At 38.9% G+C, this 15,447-nt stretch overlaps 1 protein-coding gene across 1 annotated transcript in view; it reads left to right on the top strand.

Annotated features, from left to right (window-relative positions):
* The window catches only part of LOC114030355 (solute carrier family 15 member 2-like), a 75,385-nt gene extending 64,193 nt beyond the window's left edge, over positions 1 to 11,192 (top strand). Inside the window, exons 17-22 of the mRNA XM_027845168.1 lie at positions 2,220 to 2,266; positions 6,513 to 6,623; positions 6,829 to 6,925; positions 8,157 to 8,303; positions 8,602 to 8,706; positions 11,031 to 11,192. Coding sequence (XP_027700969.1) covers positions 2,220 to 2,266; positions 6,513 to 6,623; positions 6,829 to 6,925; positions 8,157 to 8,303; positions 8,602 to 8,706; positions 11,031 to 11,192 — 669 coding nt within the window. The remainder of the gene's footprint in view (positions 1 to 2,219; positions 2,267 to 6,512; positions 6,624 to 6,828; positions 6,926 to 8,156; positions 8,304 to 8,601; positions 8,707 to 11,030) is intronic.
* Positions 11,193 to 15,447: the final 4,255 nt, after the last annotated feature.

Below are 15,447 nucleotides of genomic sequence, written 5' to 3'. Positions count from 1 at the left end.
ATGGCAATAAAACAAGAAAATAATTTGAAAAATAAGCACAAAGCACAAACAAAATTATCACTTTTTTGCAGATAGTATGATGATTTGCTTAGAGAACCCTAGAGAGTTGACTATACATCAACTGAAACAATTAATAACCAACAAAACCTAGCAGAAAAAGAAAGATAAATTCCACTCAGAATAACTATAGAATGTATAAAATATCCAGAAGTCCAACTACCAAGACATGGAAAAGAATTATATGACTATAACTGAAATCTTTGCAGAAATAAAAATGGACATAAATAATTAAAGAGATATTGATTGCTCATGGTTTGATAGAACCAATAAAATAGAAATGACAGTATTACCTAAATCAATTAACTTGTTCAGTGCTATACCAATCAAACTATCAAAAGTTTTCTTTATAGAACGAGAAAAATAATCAATTCAGCTTGAGGTACACACAGTCAAGAGTCTCAACGGGAATATTTTTTTTAAATGGGAAGGAAAGGGGAGTCAAAGCAGCACCAAAGTATACCACAAAGCATTAATCATAAAAAGTATTTGATACTGGTTTAAAAAATAGAACTGTTGATCAATGGAACAGATAAGTACCCAGAAGCAATCAAATGTAGCAGCATAGTCTTCAATAAACTGAAAGACAATGACTATTGGGGTAAGAATTTAATATTTAACAAAAGCTACTGAAAAACCTGTAAAGTAGACTGGTCAAAATTAGGTTTAGACCAACATAATATGCCATTTATCACAATAAGTCCTAAATGAATACCTGACTTAGATATAAAAGGTCATATCATAAACAAATTCAAGAAGCAGGGAAGTTGATACCTTTCACAACTGTGGTTAAGATAAACTCTTTGGCAAAACAAAGGATAGAGAATATCACAGGAGATAAAAGGACAATTTCGATTACATAAAATTAAAAATTATTTACACAAAATCAATCTAGTTAAAATTAGAAGGGAAATAGTTAATTGAGAAAAAATCTTTGTAACAAATTTATCTGATAAAGGTTTAATTCTATACATATGCATGTATTTATACATGAAACAAATATAAATACACATATATAATACACATATATGTGAATTGTTATAAATAAATAAGAATCCCAATAGATAATGGCCAAAGGAAATGAATAAATGGTTCCCAAAAGAAAGATAAACTGTTAACACAATACAAAAAATACTCTAAATAACTAATAATAAGATAAATCCAAATTAAAACAACCATGAAGTTCCACCTCACATCCATCAAATTGGCAAAAATGACAAAGAAGGAAAATGGCAATTACTGAAGGGCTTTCGGAAACAACCTCTTTGATGTACTATTGATGGAGTGTGATTTGGACCATTCTGGAAAGCAATTTGAAACTATAACCAAAAAGTCACTAAACTCTATATACCCTTTCTCTCAGCAATACCAGTATAGGGTTTATGCCTCAAAGAGATTAAAGAAAGAGGGCATGGACCAATATGTGCAAAAATGTTGGTGGTAGCATTTTTTGTTGTGGCAAAGAACCGAAAACGAAGTAGGTGCCAATCAGTTGGGGGATGCTTGAACAACTTAAGACATATGAATATAACGGAATATTATTGTGCCATAGGATATTGGGAAAGGGACATGAAACTTGAAAAGACTTGCATGAACTGACGCAGAATAAAGTGAATAGCACAAGGAGAACAATTTTACACTGACTACTACAACATTGTAAAGAAAAACAACTTTGAAAGAATTAAGAATACTGATCAATGACCAATCAGAACTTCAGAAGATTAATGATGAATCACGTTTCCCATCACTTGTTAGAGAGGTGATGAACTATAAGTGCAGAATAACACGTACATTTTCAGATGAGGATAATGTGCAGGGATTTTTTGTTTGTTTTTTCCTTGACTAGCCTTATTTGTTACAAGAAAGGGCTTTTACTTTTTAGTTAAAGGAGTGCTTCAGGCTTGTGAGTGCAGACTTGCCTGCCTAAACTCTTATTATGGATTCTAATATAATAGTTTTATTATAAGGCACTCTCTCCCCAGATTTCTTTGCAAGACATTCTTTTTCTACATACAGGTACGGACTACTGCATGTCAGTCAAGCTTTCTTCTATAGTTTGGTTAGATTTGCTAAACCATTTTTTAAAAAAAAAATTCCTCACCCCACTGTAGTTTGAAGATTATACCCACCTAAATAAACTTATTTTGTTTTATTTGTTATAGATGAAAGACATGGGAACCAAACCAATCAATGGAATGGCAGCTGTGAGGTATGGATGATGGAATTCTGGCTTCCAGAAGCATGATCCGAGTCTCATCTGTAGGGGAGTAGGTGGAGGGTTCTGTGCCAAGCAGGGGCGGCTGCCTCTGAAGCAGCAGGAGAATCAGCAGGCATGTCCCAGGGAAATGAAAGGACCGGAGGGACAGAACTAAAAGGCAGGTGGGCGGCAGAGTTGGAAGGGACCTTAGAGGTTGTACGGTTCAGCCACCATGTTTTGAAGGTGAGGAAGCTGAGGCCCCAAAAGTTCAAATGGCTTACCCAAGATCCCACAGAACAGAGATCCGATTGCAGATCTTCTGAGGCCTAATCCAGTGCTGGTTTCTACTATACCACACTATGTCCCTAAAATACTTCACTTATAAAAACTGCTAGGTGGCTCAGTGGATAGAACACCAGTCCTGAAGTCAGGAGGATATGAGTTCAAATCCGGCCTCAGACCAAACACTTGACACTTACTAGCTGTGTGACTCTGGGCAAGTCACTTACCCCCATTGCCTAACCAAAAAAAGAAAAAAAAATTGTGATGTATATAGTGCAAGTATTATTATCTTTACTTTTGGGTCTTTGTTCAGTTGTTTCATTCACGTCTGATTCTTTGTGACCCCATTTGGCAAATGATACTGGAATAGTTTGCCATTTCTTTCTCCAACCCATTTTATAGATCAAGAAACTGAGGCAAACAGGGTCAAGTGACTTGTCTAGGGTCACACAGCTAGTAAGTGTCTGAGGCCGGATTTGAACTCATCTTCCTGACTCTAGGTCCAGCACTCTATCCACTGAGCAACTTAGCTGTACCCTTCCTTTATAGATAAGGAAACCAAGACTCTGAAGGGTTGTTAAGTGACCTATCCATAGGAAGTGTTTGCAGTGGAATTTGAACCTAAGCTTTCTTAACCTTGAGTCCAACACCACCTTTCTCTATGAAATGTCCTAGAGAGGTCATGACAGAGCCCAATCCTGGAGTGATTAGCCTCCCCATCCTGAAAGCCCCTGTGCCCTGCTACCTAAATCCCCCCTTCCTCACTTTGTCTATTTCTCATTGAAAAGGGAGGGCAACTGATAAGTATCCTGGAGAGGTACGTTAAGGGCCTTAGTCAGCATCATAGAGTCCAAGAGTTAAAAAAGACTCCAGAGGTCATCAAGTCCAACATATACCGAAGGCTTGAATCTTTTCTATAACATATCTGCCAAGTGATAATCCAGTCTTTGTTTAAATGCTTCTAGCAAAGGGAAATTTACTAATTCCTTATTCCTTTAGAAAGGCCTATTTAGAATTTTTTTCTTATGTCAAGCTGAAATCTTCCTTCTCTAAGTTCCACTCATTGCCCTGGGAGAATTAGCGTGGTGCAGCAGAAATGGCCCTGGAGTCATCCCAAATTCTGACTTGGTCTCTACCTGTGTGACAATGAGCAAAAGTCATTTTACCTCTCAAGGCCTCATTTTTCTCTTCTACAAGATGAGGATGTTAGACTAGATGGCGTTGTGATCTTGAAGATCTAAATCTAAGATCCTACAATCCTAGTTTGGATCTCTGAAGTCAATCAGAGTGGTGCGTCAACTGTGACCCCAATGTTGTTATTGAATGACTATGCATGAGACTCTGTGCTATGTAGGTCAGATTTGATAAGTGTGTATATATGCATGTATGTACGTATGTATGTCTGTATATGTGTGTTTATGTATGTGTGTATATATGTATATACACACAAAATCTGATCTGCCTAGCAGTGTTCTGTTACATATATATATATGTGTATTTGTGTGTATGTGTATATATATATGTATATGTGTGTATATACACATACACAGATGAATATATGCAGGGAATTGCACTTGTTCACTCTCCCTCTCCCAACCTGGAAAGTCTCTAATCTCTCTTCCAATTAGAAATCAGATTACCTAATTTTGTATCCTGGTTAATTGTCTTCTTTTAATTAATTGGTCTTGTTTGATTGTTTTTAATGCATAAAAATCTGTCTCTCCCTGTTTTCGGGCTTCAGCCCTAAGCTGAGGAAGTCTGGTCCCGATTTGTTATGCAGTTGTCATTCATTGCTTAATAAATTGAGATGCTCAGAAGCTTGAACTTTTCTTTCCTCAGTCATTTCATCTTTCACATGCCACATGTATATGTGTGTTACATGAGCGTGTATATATATATATATAATGTTACACACATATATCCATATACATGCACAACCAATATGCACAGAATGCTGTTCTAGCACAGTGTATATATGCATGTTACATGTATAATGTACGTGATATGTATGTATGCATGCTCTACACATGTCTTCATACATACAACTATGTGCAAAACACTATGCTAGGCTGGTTAGATTTTATATATGGATATAATTTACGTATATATGTATATGTATGTTTGTGTGTGTGAGTGCATACATAAATCTATCTAAAATAAAATATAGTCCATGTCTTCATGGAGCTCACAATCTATTAAGGGACTATGATAATGCACCAATAAAAATAATTCAAAAATAATTTATGATTAGTAACTAAAAAAGGCGCGAAGAAGGTGCTATGTAAGGTTCAATGAGGTTGGAGTGGGATTGAGGGTTGTGGAAATCTTCATGGAAGGATGGTATAGGAGAGAAATTATGTGTAGTGCAGTCCCATAGTATGTGTCAAAGAGAGTAGTAGTTACAAGACAGGAAAGATAGAATGTAGGCGGTCTATGGAGGACCTTGAATAGAAATAGGAAGCCATTGAAAGGATTTGAGCAGAGAAAGGACATGGTCAAATCCATGCCTGAGGAAGTTTAATCTAGCAATAGTGTGAAATTGATGAAATGTTAGAAGCAGGAAAATTGGTTGGGAGGCATCAGTGAGACATCAAGGTAAATATGTCTTAAATTTAGTCTAAGATACAGATAGGAAGTTTAGGAAAGGAGAAGGTTAGATACATAGGGGTGATAATTGTAATTGTATGAATGAATGAGATTAACAAGAGACAGTGTAGAGACAAGAGAAGAGGGCCTAGGACAGAACATGGCAAATAGAAACTTTAGAGGGTCAGTTAAGAAGAGGAACCAGCAAAGAAGTCAGAGAAATAGATTAGAGAAGAGAAGAATCAGGATAATGCAATATATTGGAGCCAAGGAAAAAGAGTATATCCAGGAAGGAGGCACTGATCAATACAGTGAAAAGTATCAAAGAGATCAAGGGGAATGAGGGACTGAGAAAAGGCCTTTGGATTTGGTGATAAGGGAGTCACTGGTATCCTCTGAGGGAGCAGAGGACAGAGCCCTCCAGCTTGTCCGTGTTACAGTTGTTCAACTGTTTGAAGAAATTTTCTCATTCCCATGCTAAGTATCACCAATTCTCATGACCAGTACTCAGTGACATGGTTTCACATTTCCTCACCATGTTGGTTGTGTTCCTCTTGACACACTCTGGCTTGTTATTGTTCCTTCTAAAACGTAAGTGTATAGATCTGAACACTATGGAGGAAGAGGTCTGATCAGCATGAAGCATAGGGTGATATCACTTTCCTTATTCTGTTCATTATACTTGTGGCTAAAGCAACCTAATACTGCATTAGCTTTTTCTGCAAACACCTCACACTGTTCATTCTTATTGAGCTCATAGTCTACTAAACCTCTAAGTCCTTTTTCTCCACATGAAGTCATTACATTTCATCCTGAGCTTGTGCAGCTGATTTTTTTTTTAAAACCTAAGTACAGAGTTCTGTTACATTTGTGCTCTTATTTAAATTTTATCTTGTTAGATTTAGCCTATGCTGTATTTCCAACCTATTGATTTCTTTGGATCTCAAATCTGCTAACCACTGTATTTGCTATATACCAGGTAGCTAGGATAGGACAATGGATAGGAAGCTAGACTTGTAGTCAGGAAGAGCTCGGTTCAAATCCAGCCTGAGAGATTTACTAGCTGTGTGACGCTGGACAAATGACTTGATCTCTGCCTCAGTTTCCATGACGATAAAATGGGGATACCAATAGCACCTGCCTCCCAGGGTTGTTATGAAGATTAAAGGAGGTAATACTTGTAAATTGCTTAGCACAGTGCCTGGCACATAGTAGGTATTAAATATGTACTTGTTTCTTTCCTTTAAAAAATATAAGTGAGATTACTCTGGCATCACTTAGCAAATCAGGCTGGTTCCTTAGAGGGTCACAAGTTCAACTTGTGAGAGTTGTGAGACTCAGTGAGAGTCTGTCTGATGCCATAACTCACTGTTCCTCTCCCCATTTACAGATTTTTTAACACTTTGGACAAGGAAGTGAATATCTCCCTGGGCAAAGACAACATTGTCACTGTTGGTGAAAACTATAGTGTCTCTTCTTACAGGACTTTGGAAAGGGGAGAGTAAGTAACTTAACCTCAAAGATATATGAGGAGGAGGATATTTATATAATGCTTCACAGGCTTCACTATATGGGCCACTTCCAGTTTTCCAGGCAGTTGCCAGCTCTTTTTACCACCATTTTGATAACCATGAAGATACTGTTCTCTCTGGAGAGTAGAGTATGATTTGTGTAATCCTATGTTCTCCTTTCCCTCCACCCCTTAGATACCATTCTGTGCCATGCAGGACAGATGATGAGGAATTCTTCCTAGACCTGGGCCTGCTTGACTTTGGTGCAGCATACACAGTCTTCATTGTTAAGGTGAGGGGCCATTTCCCCAGTAATGAGGGCACTGGATGTTGAAGACATTATCATTGGTCCTTGAGTCATGGTCAATAAATGGATGCCAGGCAGCTAAGGCTGAATGTGGGATACGTAGCTAGACATCTCCACACAGCTTTCCCACTCCCACCCCAAAAAGATAATAGACAATCATCTTGGTCCCCATGGTGTGCTTGTGATTTTTTTCCCTTTCATCTAGGGCATGGGAGGTGGGGTGAATTGCCTCTTGTGTTTCACTGTGACTCAGTAAGGCAACATTGTATAGTGGAAGGAGTCAGAAGACCTGGCTTTAAATATTGTCTCTGCTGCTTTCTACCTGTGAGACCTAGGACAAATTATTTCTCTGATCTCTGGACATCAGTGTCCTCATCTGGAGAAGTATTGGACAAGATGATCTCTGAGATCCCTTCCAGTTTTAAATTCCATTAGAAAATCTAAGAAAAAAAAGGTTTGGGTGGGGTGCATCTTAAAATAAATCTCAGCTCCTCACCATGACGAGGCACCATGGGGCAGCTAGGGGCACAGTGGATAGAGTGTTGGCCCTGAAGTAAAGAAGACTCTTCTTCCTGAGTTCAAATCTGACCTCAGACACTTAATAGCTGTGTGACCCTGGGCAAGTCATTTAACCCTTTTTGCTTCAATTCCTCATCTGTAAAATGAGCTGGAGAAGGAAATAGCAAACTACTCCAGTATCTTTACTAAGAAAACCCCAAATGGGGTCACAAAGAATAGGACATGACTGAAAATGACTGAACAACCACCTCACCACGACCAGAGTAACAGGAATAGCAACCTAGCAACATGGTATCACTGTACCTTCAACATGTGGCATTCAATCAATACACTTGGAGAGACACCAGGGGATAGTGGGAAGAGCGATGGATTTGGATTCTAGATACATTTGAATTTGAATCCCAGCTCTGACACATTACCTGGGAGCATCACTTTACAAGACTAGAAATAGAAAGTTGGAATAGATCTGGTCATTAATTTTCCTCTATCCCTGCCAAATTATTGTTTTGCCTACACAGTATGACTAAGTGCTTTCTCTACCTGGTTCATCATCACTATGACCCCGGAGAAGAAGATACCTGATGAATTAAAAACTACCTCCCCTACAAAATTGTTGCAAACTGCTATCCATTGATGTTAGATAGATGTGTGTTATTGGGATAGTTAATTGATGTGTCTTCTTTCTACTTTTTTGTAGAAGTCTGGAAAAGGCCCCTGGGCCTGGAAAACCAAGAATATTCCAGCCAACAAGGTGTCTATCTTATGGCAGATGCCACAGTATGTGCTTATCACAGCTGGGGAGGTCATGGTCTCTGTCACTAGCTTTGAATTCACTTATACTGAGGTAAGCATTTCTAGCAGCTGACCCTTGGGAATTGAGTGGAACAAAATGGGAATTCAGAGTTGATGATTTGGAGACTTGAAACTTCCCCAACCAAACGCCCCCTCTCTTATCTGTGACCCTGCACAGAAAGCCAGCTCAGCCATGCAGAGATATCTTAATGCAGCTTATAGAGTCTGGCTTTCACCAAATATGAGACCAAAACCAAATCAAGGCAGACATTTATCCAGGCTGTTTGATACAGAGGCCCCATGAGCCCTGCAGCTTCCTTGTTTACCTAGTTTCCCTGTGTTCTTTTCAGGCTCCTTCCAGTATGAAGTCAGTGCTACAGGCAGCTCGGCTGCTGACAGTCTCCATAGGAAACTTTATTGTGATCATTGTGGCAAAGTCTGTATTTCTGATACAGGTAAAGTTCCAAGTTCTGGGTCATGGGTCCTGTGGTTAAAATTATAGTATTGTTCTCTAATGATTAAGCCTCAGTAGATTCTACGTTCTGCTACATATGATTATATGCAGAAGTCTCTACCGAGTGATGTGGTTTTCCATGGGTTCATCCTAGTCAGGTGAATTTGCCTAGAGAAGATTGTGGCGTGGGCAATAGGGTGGTGACAGCAGATTGAAACCTGAGGATTGCTTCACCCATACATTGCTGTCACTCACAGTGGCTGGAGGGGGAAATGGCTTGGCAAATGTGAGGCGGGAGCCTTTCTCATGAGATGGAGATCAGTTTGCCCTTCCCTCTGTGAGCAGTTGTAGAAACAGAAGAGTCATATGTAGCATGGACAAAGGGCTGAAGGTTCACGCTCTGGAGGTAAGCTCCCTGTTCTGTACTTCACTGGTTGCATGATAAGAATAGACTTCATGATTTTCTTGTAATAACCTTGCAACGTAGGTAGTACAACTATCCTCATTTTATAGATGACAAAACTTGGGCACAGAGTGGTACCTTATCCAAGTGATTCCTCCAAGGTCAAACAATTCAGGAGTGACAGAACTAAGATTTTAATTCAGGTCTTCTGACTTCAAATCCCATACTCTTTCCACTTACACTGTGTTATTTCCCATTATGCTACGTTCTTATGTGTGTCTAGGTAGAGGTCCTACCTTCTGTCTAGCTATTCTCCAAACCTGAATATAAAATAAAGGGTTGTCAAATTCTCATATGTACATATATATCTGCATGCATATATGTATGTGTATATGTACATATATATCTATCATGTAAACACACATATATGTATTTATATACATAAATGTATGTGTAGATATATACATGCATGCATGCATATATATTTACATACATAATTTTATTTAGGAACAAAGTTGAAGAAGGAGATTGTTATGTTGAAGGGTATGTTAAAGGGTCATGGGCATCATCTCACATTCTTGTTTCATGTGGAGGGAAGATAGGGATTTTAAAGTGTTCTCCACAACTGTAGCTATTCTGTGAAGTTATGATAGCCATGAAATAGAAGTGTAGAAATGTAGTTAGAGTTTGGGGCTAAACTCTAGGATTCTCATATCTCTTTTTCTGTCCATCACTACATGAATCTAGGTAAGCTATCTGCTCCTTAAGGGCAGAAAATAAGAATATTGGTGTGATAGCTTTAGATGGCTTTGTGACAGAATAGAAAGACAGAATTCAAGAACCCAAGGGTCCAACTTCTCTAATCCCATGGCTGTAGCATGGATTTCCCATCTCTAAGCACAGAGATAAGACTCCCCTGATCTTAAAAACCTCTATTAAAGTTATTTCCACAGCTTTTCCTCCTTACCTCTTCCCTATCAAAGATAAGCAACTCTCATGATCAGGCAGTTTATTATATTTAAATTGTTATTCAGTTATTTCAGTCATGTCTGACTCTTGATGATCCCATTTGGGTTTGTTTGGCAAAGGTACTGAGGTGATTTGCCATTTCTTTCTCCAGCTCATTTTACAGATGAGGAAACTGAAGTAAACAGGGTTAAATGACCTGCCCAAGGTCACAGAGTGAGGAAGTGCCTGTTCTGAAGTCATAAAGATGAATCTTCCTGACTCCAGGCGTAGCACTCCATCCACTGCACCACCTAGCTGCCCTATCTCTAAATTAGGTGCCTCCAAATGGATTTTTAATCTCATTTTCTCTTATTTAGAACCTAGTGAAGGCAACTAATATTACGGGGGCCTTTTTCTGAGATTTCATAGAACTTTCATCTTCCCAACATCCCTGTCAGAGGGAGGGACAAAATTTTACTCATGAAAAAACTGGAGCAGAGAACCGACATGGCTTCTGAGAAGTGCCCTAGGAAGTACCTCCAGAGCAGGAGGGCAGAAAGCCTGCTGATGGAGAAGAGCTAGTCTTTTCAGACAGGTGTTTTCTGTCAGGGAAATGAGCTAGTAGTACTAGCCTTTTCAGTTACCACTTTGAGAACCATTCTCTGCTTAAAAATTTCTTATTTTTATTCCCAAACTTGACAAACATGAAATGAAATGGGCATTTCCATATACTTAGAAAAGAAGATTGCAGACTGTTGTGTACAGCCATGGGAACCATTCTCATTGAATCTTCCCTGTGACCCCCAGGTTGGGGTTCTTTTCCTAAACCTCTACTTGGTTTCCTATGGAACCCAGATGGGAATTAGCTTGTTTCCTGGGCTCTCCCCATTTTCCTTAACCACTCTTCCCATTAACCTCACCACAATGCACATTATAGCTATGTTTTCTAATCAGTTTCTGTCCTCTTTTCTCAGTGGATTGAATTCATCTTCTTTTCTGGCCTCCTGTTTGTCGTCTGCTTCATCTTCTCCATTATGGGCCACTATTACATTCCCACAAATCAGGGAAAGACGAAAAACCAGAAGGAATGTCCTGAAGTAGAATCTGGGGATCTCCTTATGACCCAGCAGTTCTAATACCTCCTGGACCTTTTTCCTGTTCTCTGGACCTAATCCCTTATTGTCAGTCCCATATGGCATTCCTAGATGGAAACTGTCTCTCTCCAATTGAAGGCTTGGCATAGCCTTCCGTCTGCCAGTGGCATGAGAGGGAATCAGCTCCCATAGAGGGACAAACCCCAGGGCTTCCAGAAGTGAGCAGTCAAACAAGCCTGAGGAGTCAGCTGGACTTACCCTCACCACTGTGCAACTCTGGTAAAGGCCCTGGCCACTCTGTGACTCAGTCTTCTAATTTGTACAATAAGTACAATAGATGGCTGAATTTTGGGCAGATAATGACTGCTTTGCTGTCCAAAGGAACATGAAGAACGCAATAAAGTGCCCACTAATGGGTTTGTAACTGGCTCTGGAGATTTGGGGGGTTGTGGGCTGAGGGATGTAAGGGACTCAAACATAGTTAAGTGGGGATACTTTCATATGTATTGGTCCCTTGCTGCATTTTAATATTAGTGTTTATTAATGAGGGGTTGTTATTAGAGGGAACAATCCCAAATAACTTCAGACCTAGTGTTGCTATAACCAGGTAAGCAGCAAGTACTTTGTGCCTAAAGTTGTGGTAGGCCCTTTGGGGAAGACAGGTTGGGTAAGAAGGCTTGCCCTCTGGGAGCTTAAAATCTAGGTAGGCATTCAAAACAAACGTGTGTGTGACCTTTGCCATCACTTTCTATGTTTGGGTTCACCGAGCTGGTTCTTCAGAGGCTATTTCTTCCTAAACACCATGCCTTAGTTTGAATAGCTTTTACCATATGAATAATGGCTAGGTGAACCAGCTGGCCTGGCTTGTCTAAGCATGAAGTTGTAAAACATAGAACATATCAGCATTTATACCAACCAATTAGGCTTTTTATTAAAAAAAAACTATTGAAATAATATCAACTAATCACTAAATTCTAGCATTTGCATGAAAAATTTAAAAGGTACAATTCAGAGTAAGATTAAAATTATATACAATATGGTACTTTTCTCCCTAAACTCCAACTCTTGAACATTAATTTTTTTTCTAAAAGGAAGGCTAAATAAAAACTTTCTTGAGATTGTGAACCAGAGTTCCACAGAACATAGTTTCAGAAATGCTGATTTAGAGAACCATGTAGGGACTGACTGTGGGTACATTAGGAATTCAGATAAAAGAATGATCAATGCGGGCTGGAACAGCCAGAAAAGTCTTCTTGGAAGAAGTGGGATATAGACTGAAGTCACTGACAGGGCTGAGCTTGCAGCAATATATCAATGGTTTGGAGCCAGAATTCAAATTCTGGGAAAGAATGTAAGCATTGAGGTTCTTTTTGGGGGTACCTATGAAAACTAGGTTTGGGGTATTCTGGACTCATAAGTTGTTGATTACTCAGGGACCCTGTTTCTAGGGTCCATAAAAGAGGCTAGGAGTGAAAAGGAAATGAGTTTGTATATAAGTGGAAAACAAATTAGAATATTTCTCTGATATTAGCTAGGAAAGTTCTCTTAGAACTTTTTCCAGAGTACTCAGGTGGTACCATCTAGCTTCTTTACTGTACCAAATTCTCAAGCAATGGGATAGCAATAATATTACTGGAATGAATATGGTGGTTCTAGAAAAATGTGTTCAAATGAAAAGACCACTGGGCCAAGAATCAGGAAAATTGGTCTCCAGGCCCATTTTTACCACTGACCAGCATTGTGATCTTAGGTAAGTAATTTAGTACCTCAGTTTTCATATCCATCATGTGGTAATCGTGATGTCACTTTTGCCCTGGCTACTTAAAAGTTTATTGTTTATACATCTCTTACCCCCAGCCCCCTCAAAATACAACCACTGCCACTCAGTCCTTTGAGTCATATTTCATTTCTCCCTCTGTTATCCAGTCTGACAAGTTTTCTCAATTCTTCCTTAGTAATCTCTCTTTAATTTGTTCTATCCTGTTCCTATTTCTATTATGACCAAACTACTAAAGGCAAGCTCACGTGACCACACACCTAGATCCTTCTACTCCCAACAGCATTCCACCTGATTTCCCTCCTTCCTGTCCCTCACCACTCCAATAAATCATGTACATTTCAGAGCAATTTTCCTAAAACATCTTGTCACTCTTTTGCTCATCATCTATAAGTCTTAAAATCATCTTAGTATTTAAGATGCTCAAGAATTGGGCCCCACTCTGCCTAATCAGCATATCAACCTGGTGCATAGTAGGCTTTTTAAAATGCTTGCTAACTAACACTGACCCTGGACTCAGGAGGACCTGAGTTCAAAGCCAGCCTTGGACACTTATTAGCTATGTGACACTGGGCAAGTCACTTAATCCAGATTGTGTCACACACACACACACACACACACACACACACGCACGCACGCACACATACACAATACTTGTTAACTGCCTAACTTATTTCAAAATACTCTTTAACATGAACACTTTGCCTTTCCTCCTACCCCAGACCAAAACAATGTCCTCCATATGCCTTTCACATAAGTGAAATGTGTGCATTTATACACCTTTCCTCATGACATCATTCTTCCTAAGATGACCACCTCCTCACACCTTCATTGAAACTGCTCCTTGTGGAGTAGGGGAATCACATAGTGAGTATCTTAAGATGTTCTTCACATCTACATACATACTATTCATACTTCAGGCCTTTACTCAAGCCACACTTATTCAAGGAATCCTTTTCTAATTACTCATTGTTCTCTCCTCTTCTTGACCACCCATAACTCTGTTTCAGTCTGTGTTGTTTATCTTGTCATTTGTCACATTATTATTCAATTGCTTCTTGTGCTTAGGTTATCTCAATGAGACTGTAAACCATTGGGGAGGAGGCTTCTTCTAGCTCTCACAATGCTACTACGGCACAATGCACATAGTAAATTCTTTTTTTTTTTTTAAACTAAAGAAAAGCTGAGTAATCCCTGATAAGAGTCAATAAGGCTAAATAAAATAAGTAGTTAGAAAGACTTTCTATTTCTAGATTTGAGTGGCATCAGAGTGGAGGTCCCTAAATTTCGGGAGTCATCAAGGACAGATAGAAAGGGCAAAAGCCGTCATTGAGTCTCCAGGGCTGAGGGTGAATGAGGACACAGTCTAACAGCCCGTAAGGTATTTCCACGTTGTTAGTTGAAGGTAAATTAACCTAGTTGGGGATGGAGATGGGGATAATGGGAGAGAAGGATGATAGATTTCTGACGAGTAGGACTTAAAGAGATTAGAATGTTAATAATTTTGTTGGACATTGGGAGATAAGGGGACCAGAAAATTGAGTCTCTGTGCAGTGTTTCTTCAGTGAGCACGGTTCCACTTAAATATTTATTAAGCATATTCTGAGGCTATGAAGACAAACATGAAAGTCTCTGTCCTTGAGGAGATCAGAATACAACATATACACAAATAAATACAAGATAATTTGAGTAGAGAAAAAAAACGTGAACTACTGTAGGGAATATAACCCTTCAGATCAAGTAAACCTTCATGTAGCATCTATAGTTTTCAGAGGCATGGTGCTAAATGTTGGGAAATACAGTGGTAAATAACACAGTACATACCTTTGAAGAGTTTACAATTTGGTGAATGTTTATGCGTGTGTGTGTGTGTGTGTGATACATACACAAGTAACATACAAAATGAAACATGTTCAAGTAAAGTATAGAGTCTTATGGGAAGAATGAAAAGGGAATTTTATTCACAACTGTAGGAAAGACTTCATGAAGACATAATCTTTGAGTTAATATCTTCAACAACAAATAGAATTTCAATAGGCAGAGGTAGGTATGGGGCAGCAACAATTCAGATGTGTTTTAAAGGCAAGTGTGAATCTCTCCTCACCTTGTGCTTGGGAATGGCAGTTAAAAGTCCTATCCTCTCTTTTATGTTTAAGGTGCTAAAAGAATTGGCAGATTTGATTGCTGGGCCAATCTCAGTGATCTTTGAAAAACCATGGAGGACCTAGAGAGGTAGGTACCACAACACTGTAGAAGGGCAAATGTCCCAATTTTCAAAAAAGAGAAAAGAATAGTCTTTGTATTGTAGGCCAGGCTCGTGAGCCTCATTTTGATTCCTGATAAAATTCTAGATTGTGTTACTAAAGGAGTGGTTAGTAAATAGTTAAAAGAAGAAGCAGTAATCACAAAGAATGAGGTTAATCTAATTTCCTTTTTATCTGTGGTTACTAAGTCAGGGAAATGCTATATAGCTTACCTGGATATTAGCAAAGCAAAGCAAAGTTTCTAATGCTATTCTTG

This window comes from Vombatus ursinus, unplaced genomic scaffold (genome assembly GCF_900497805.2).
Source record: "Vombatus ursinus unplaced genomic scaffold, bare-nosed wombat genome assembly UNPS02014959.1, whole genome shotgun sequence".
Taxonomy (NCBI): domain Eukaryota; kingdom Metazoa; phylum Chordata; class Mammalia; order Diprotodontia; family Vombatidae; genus Vombatus; species Vombatus ursinus.
The sequence above is the reverse complement of the archived record's forward strand: the minus strand, read 5'-3'. Positions and strand labels throughout refer to the sequence as shown.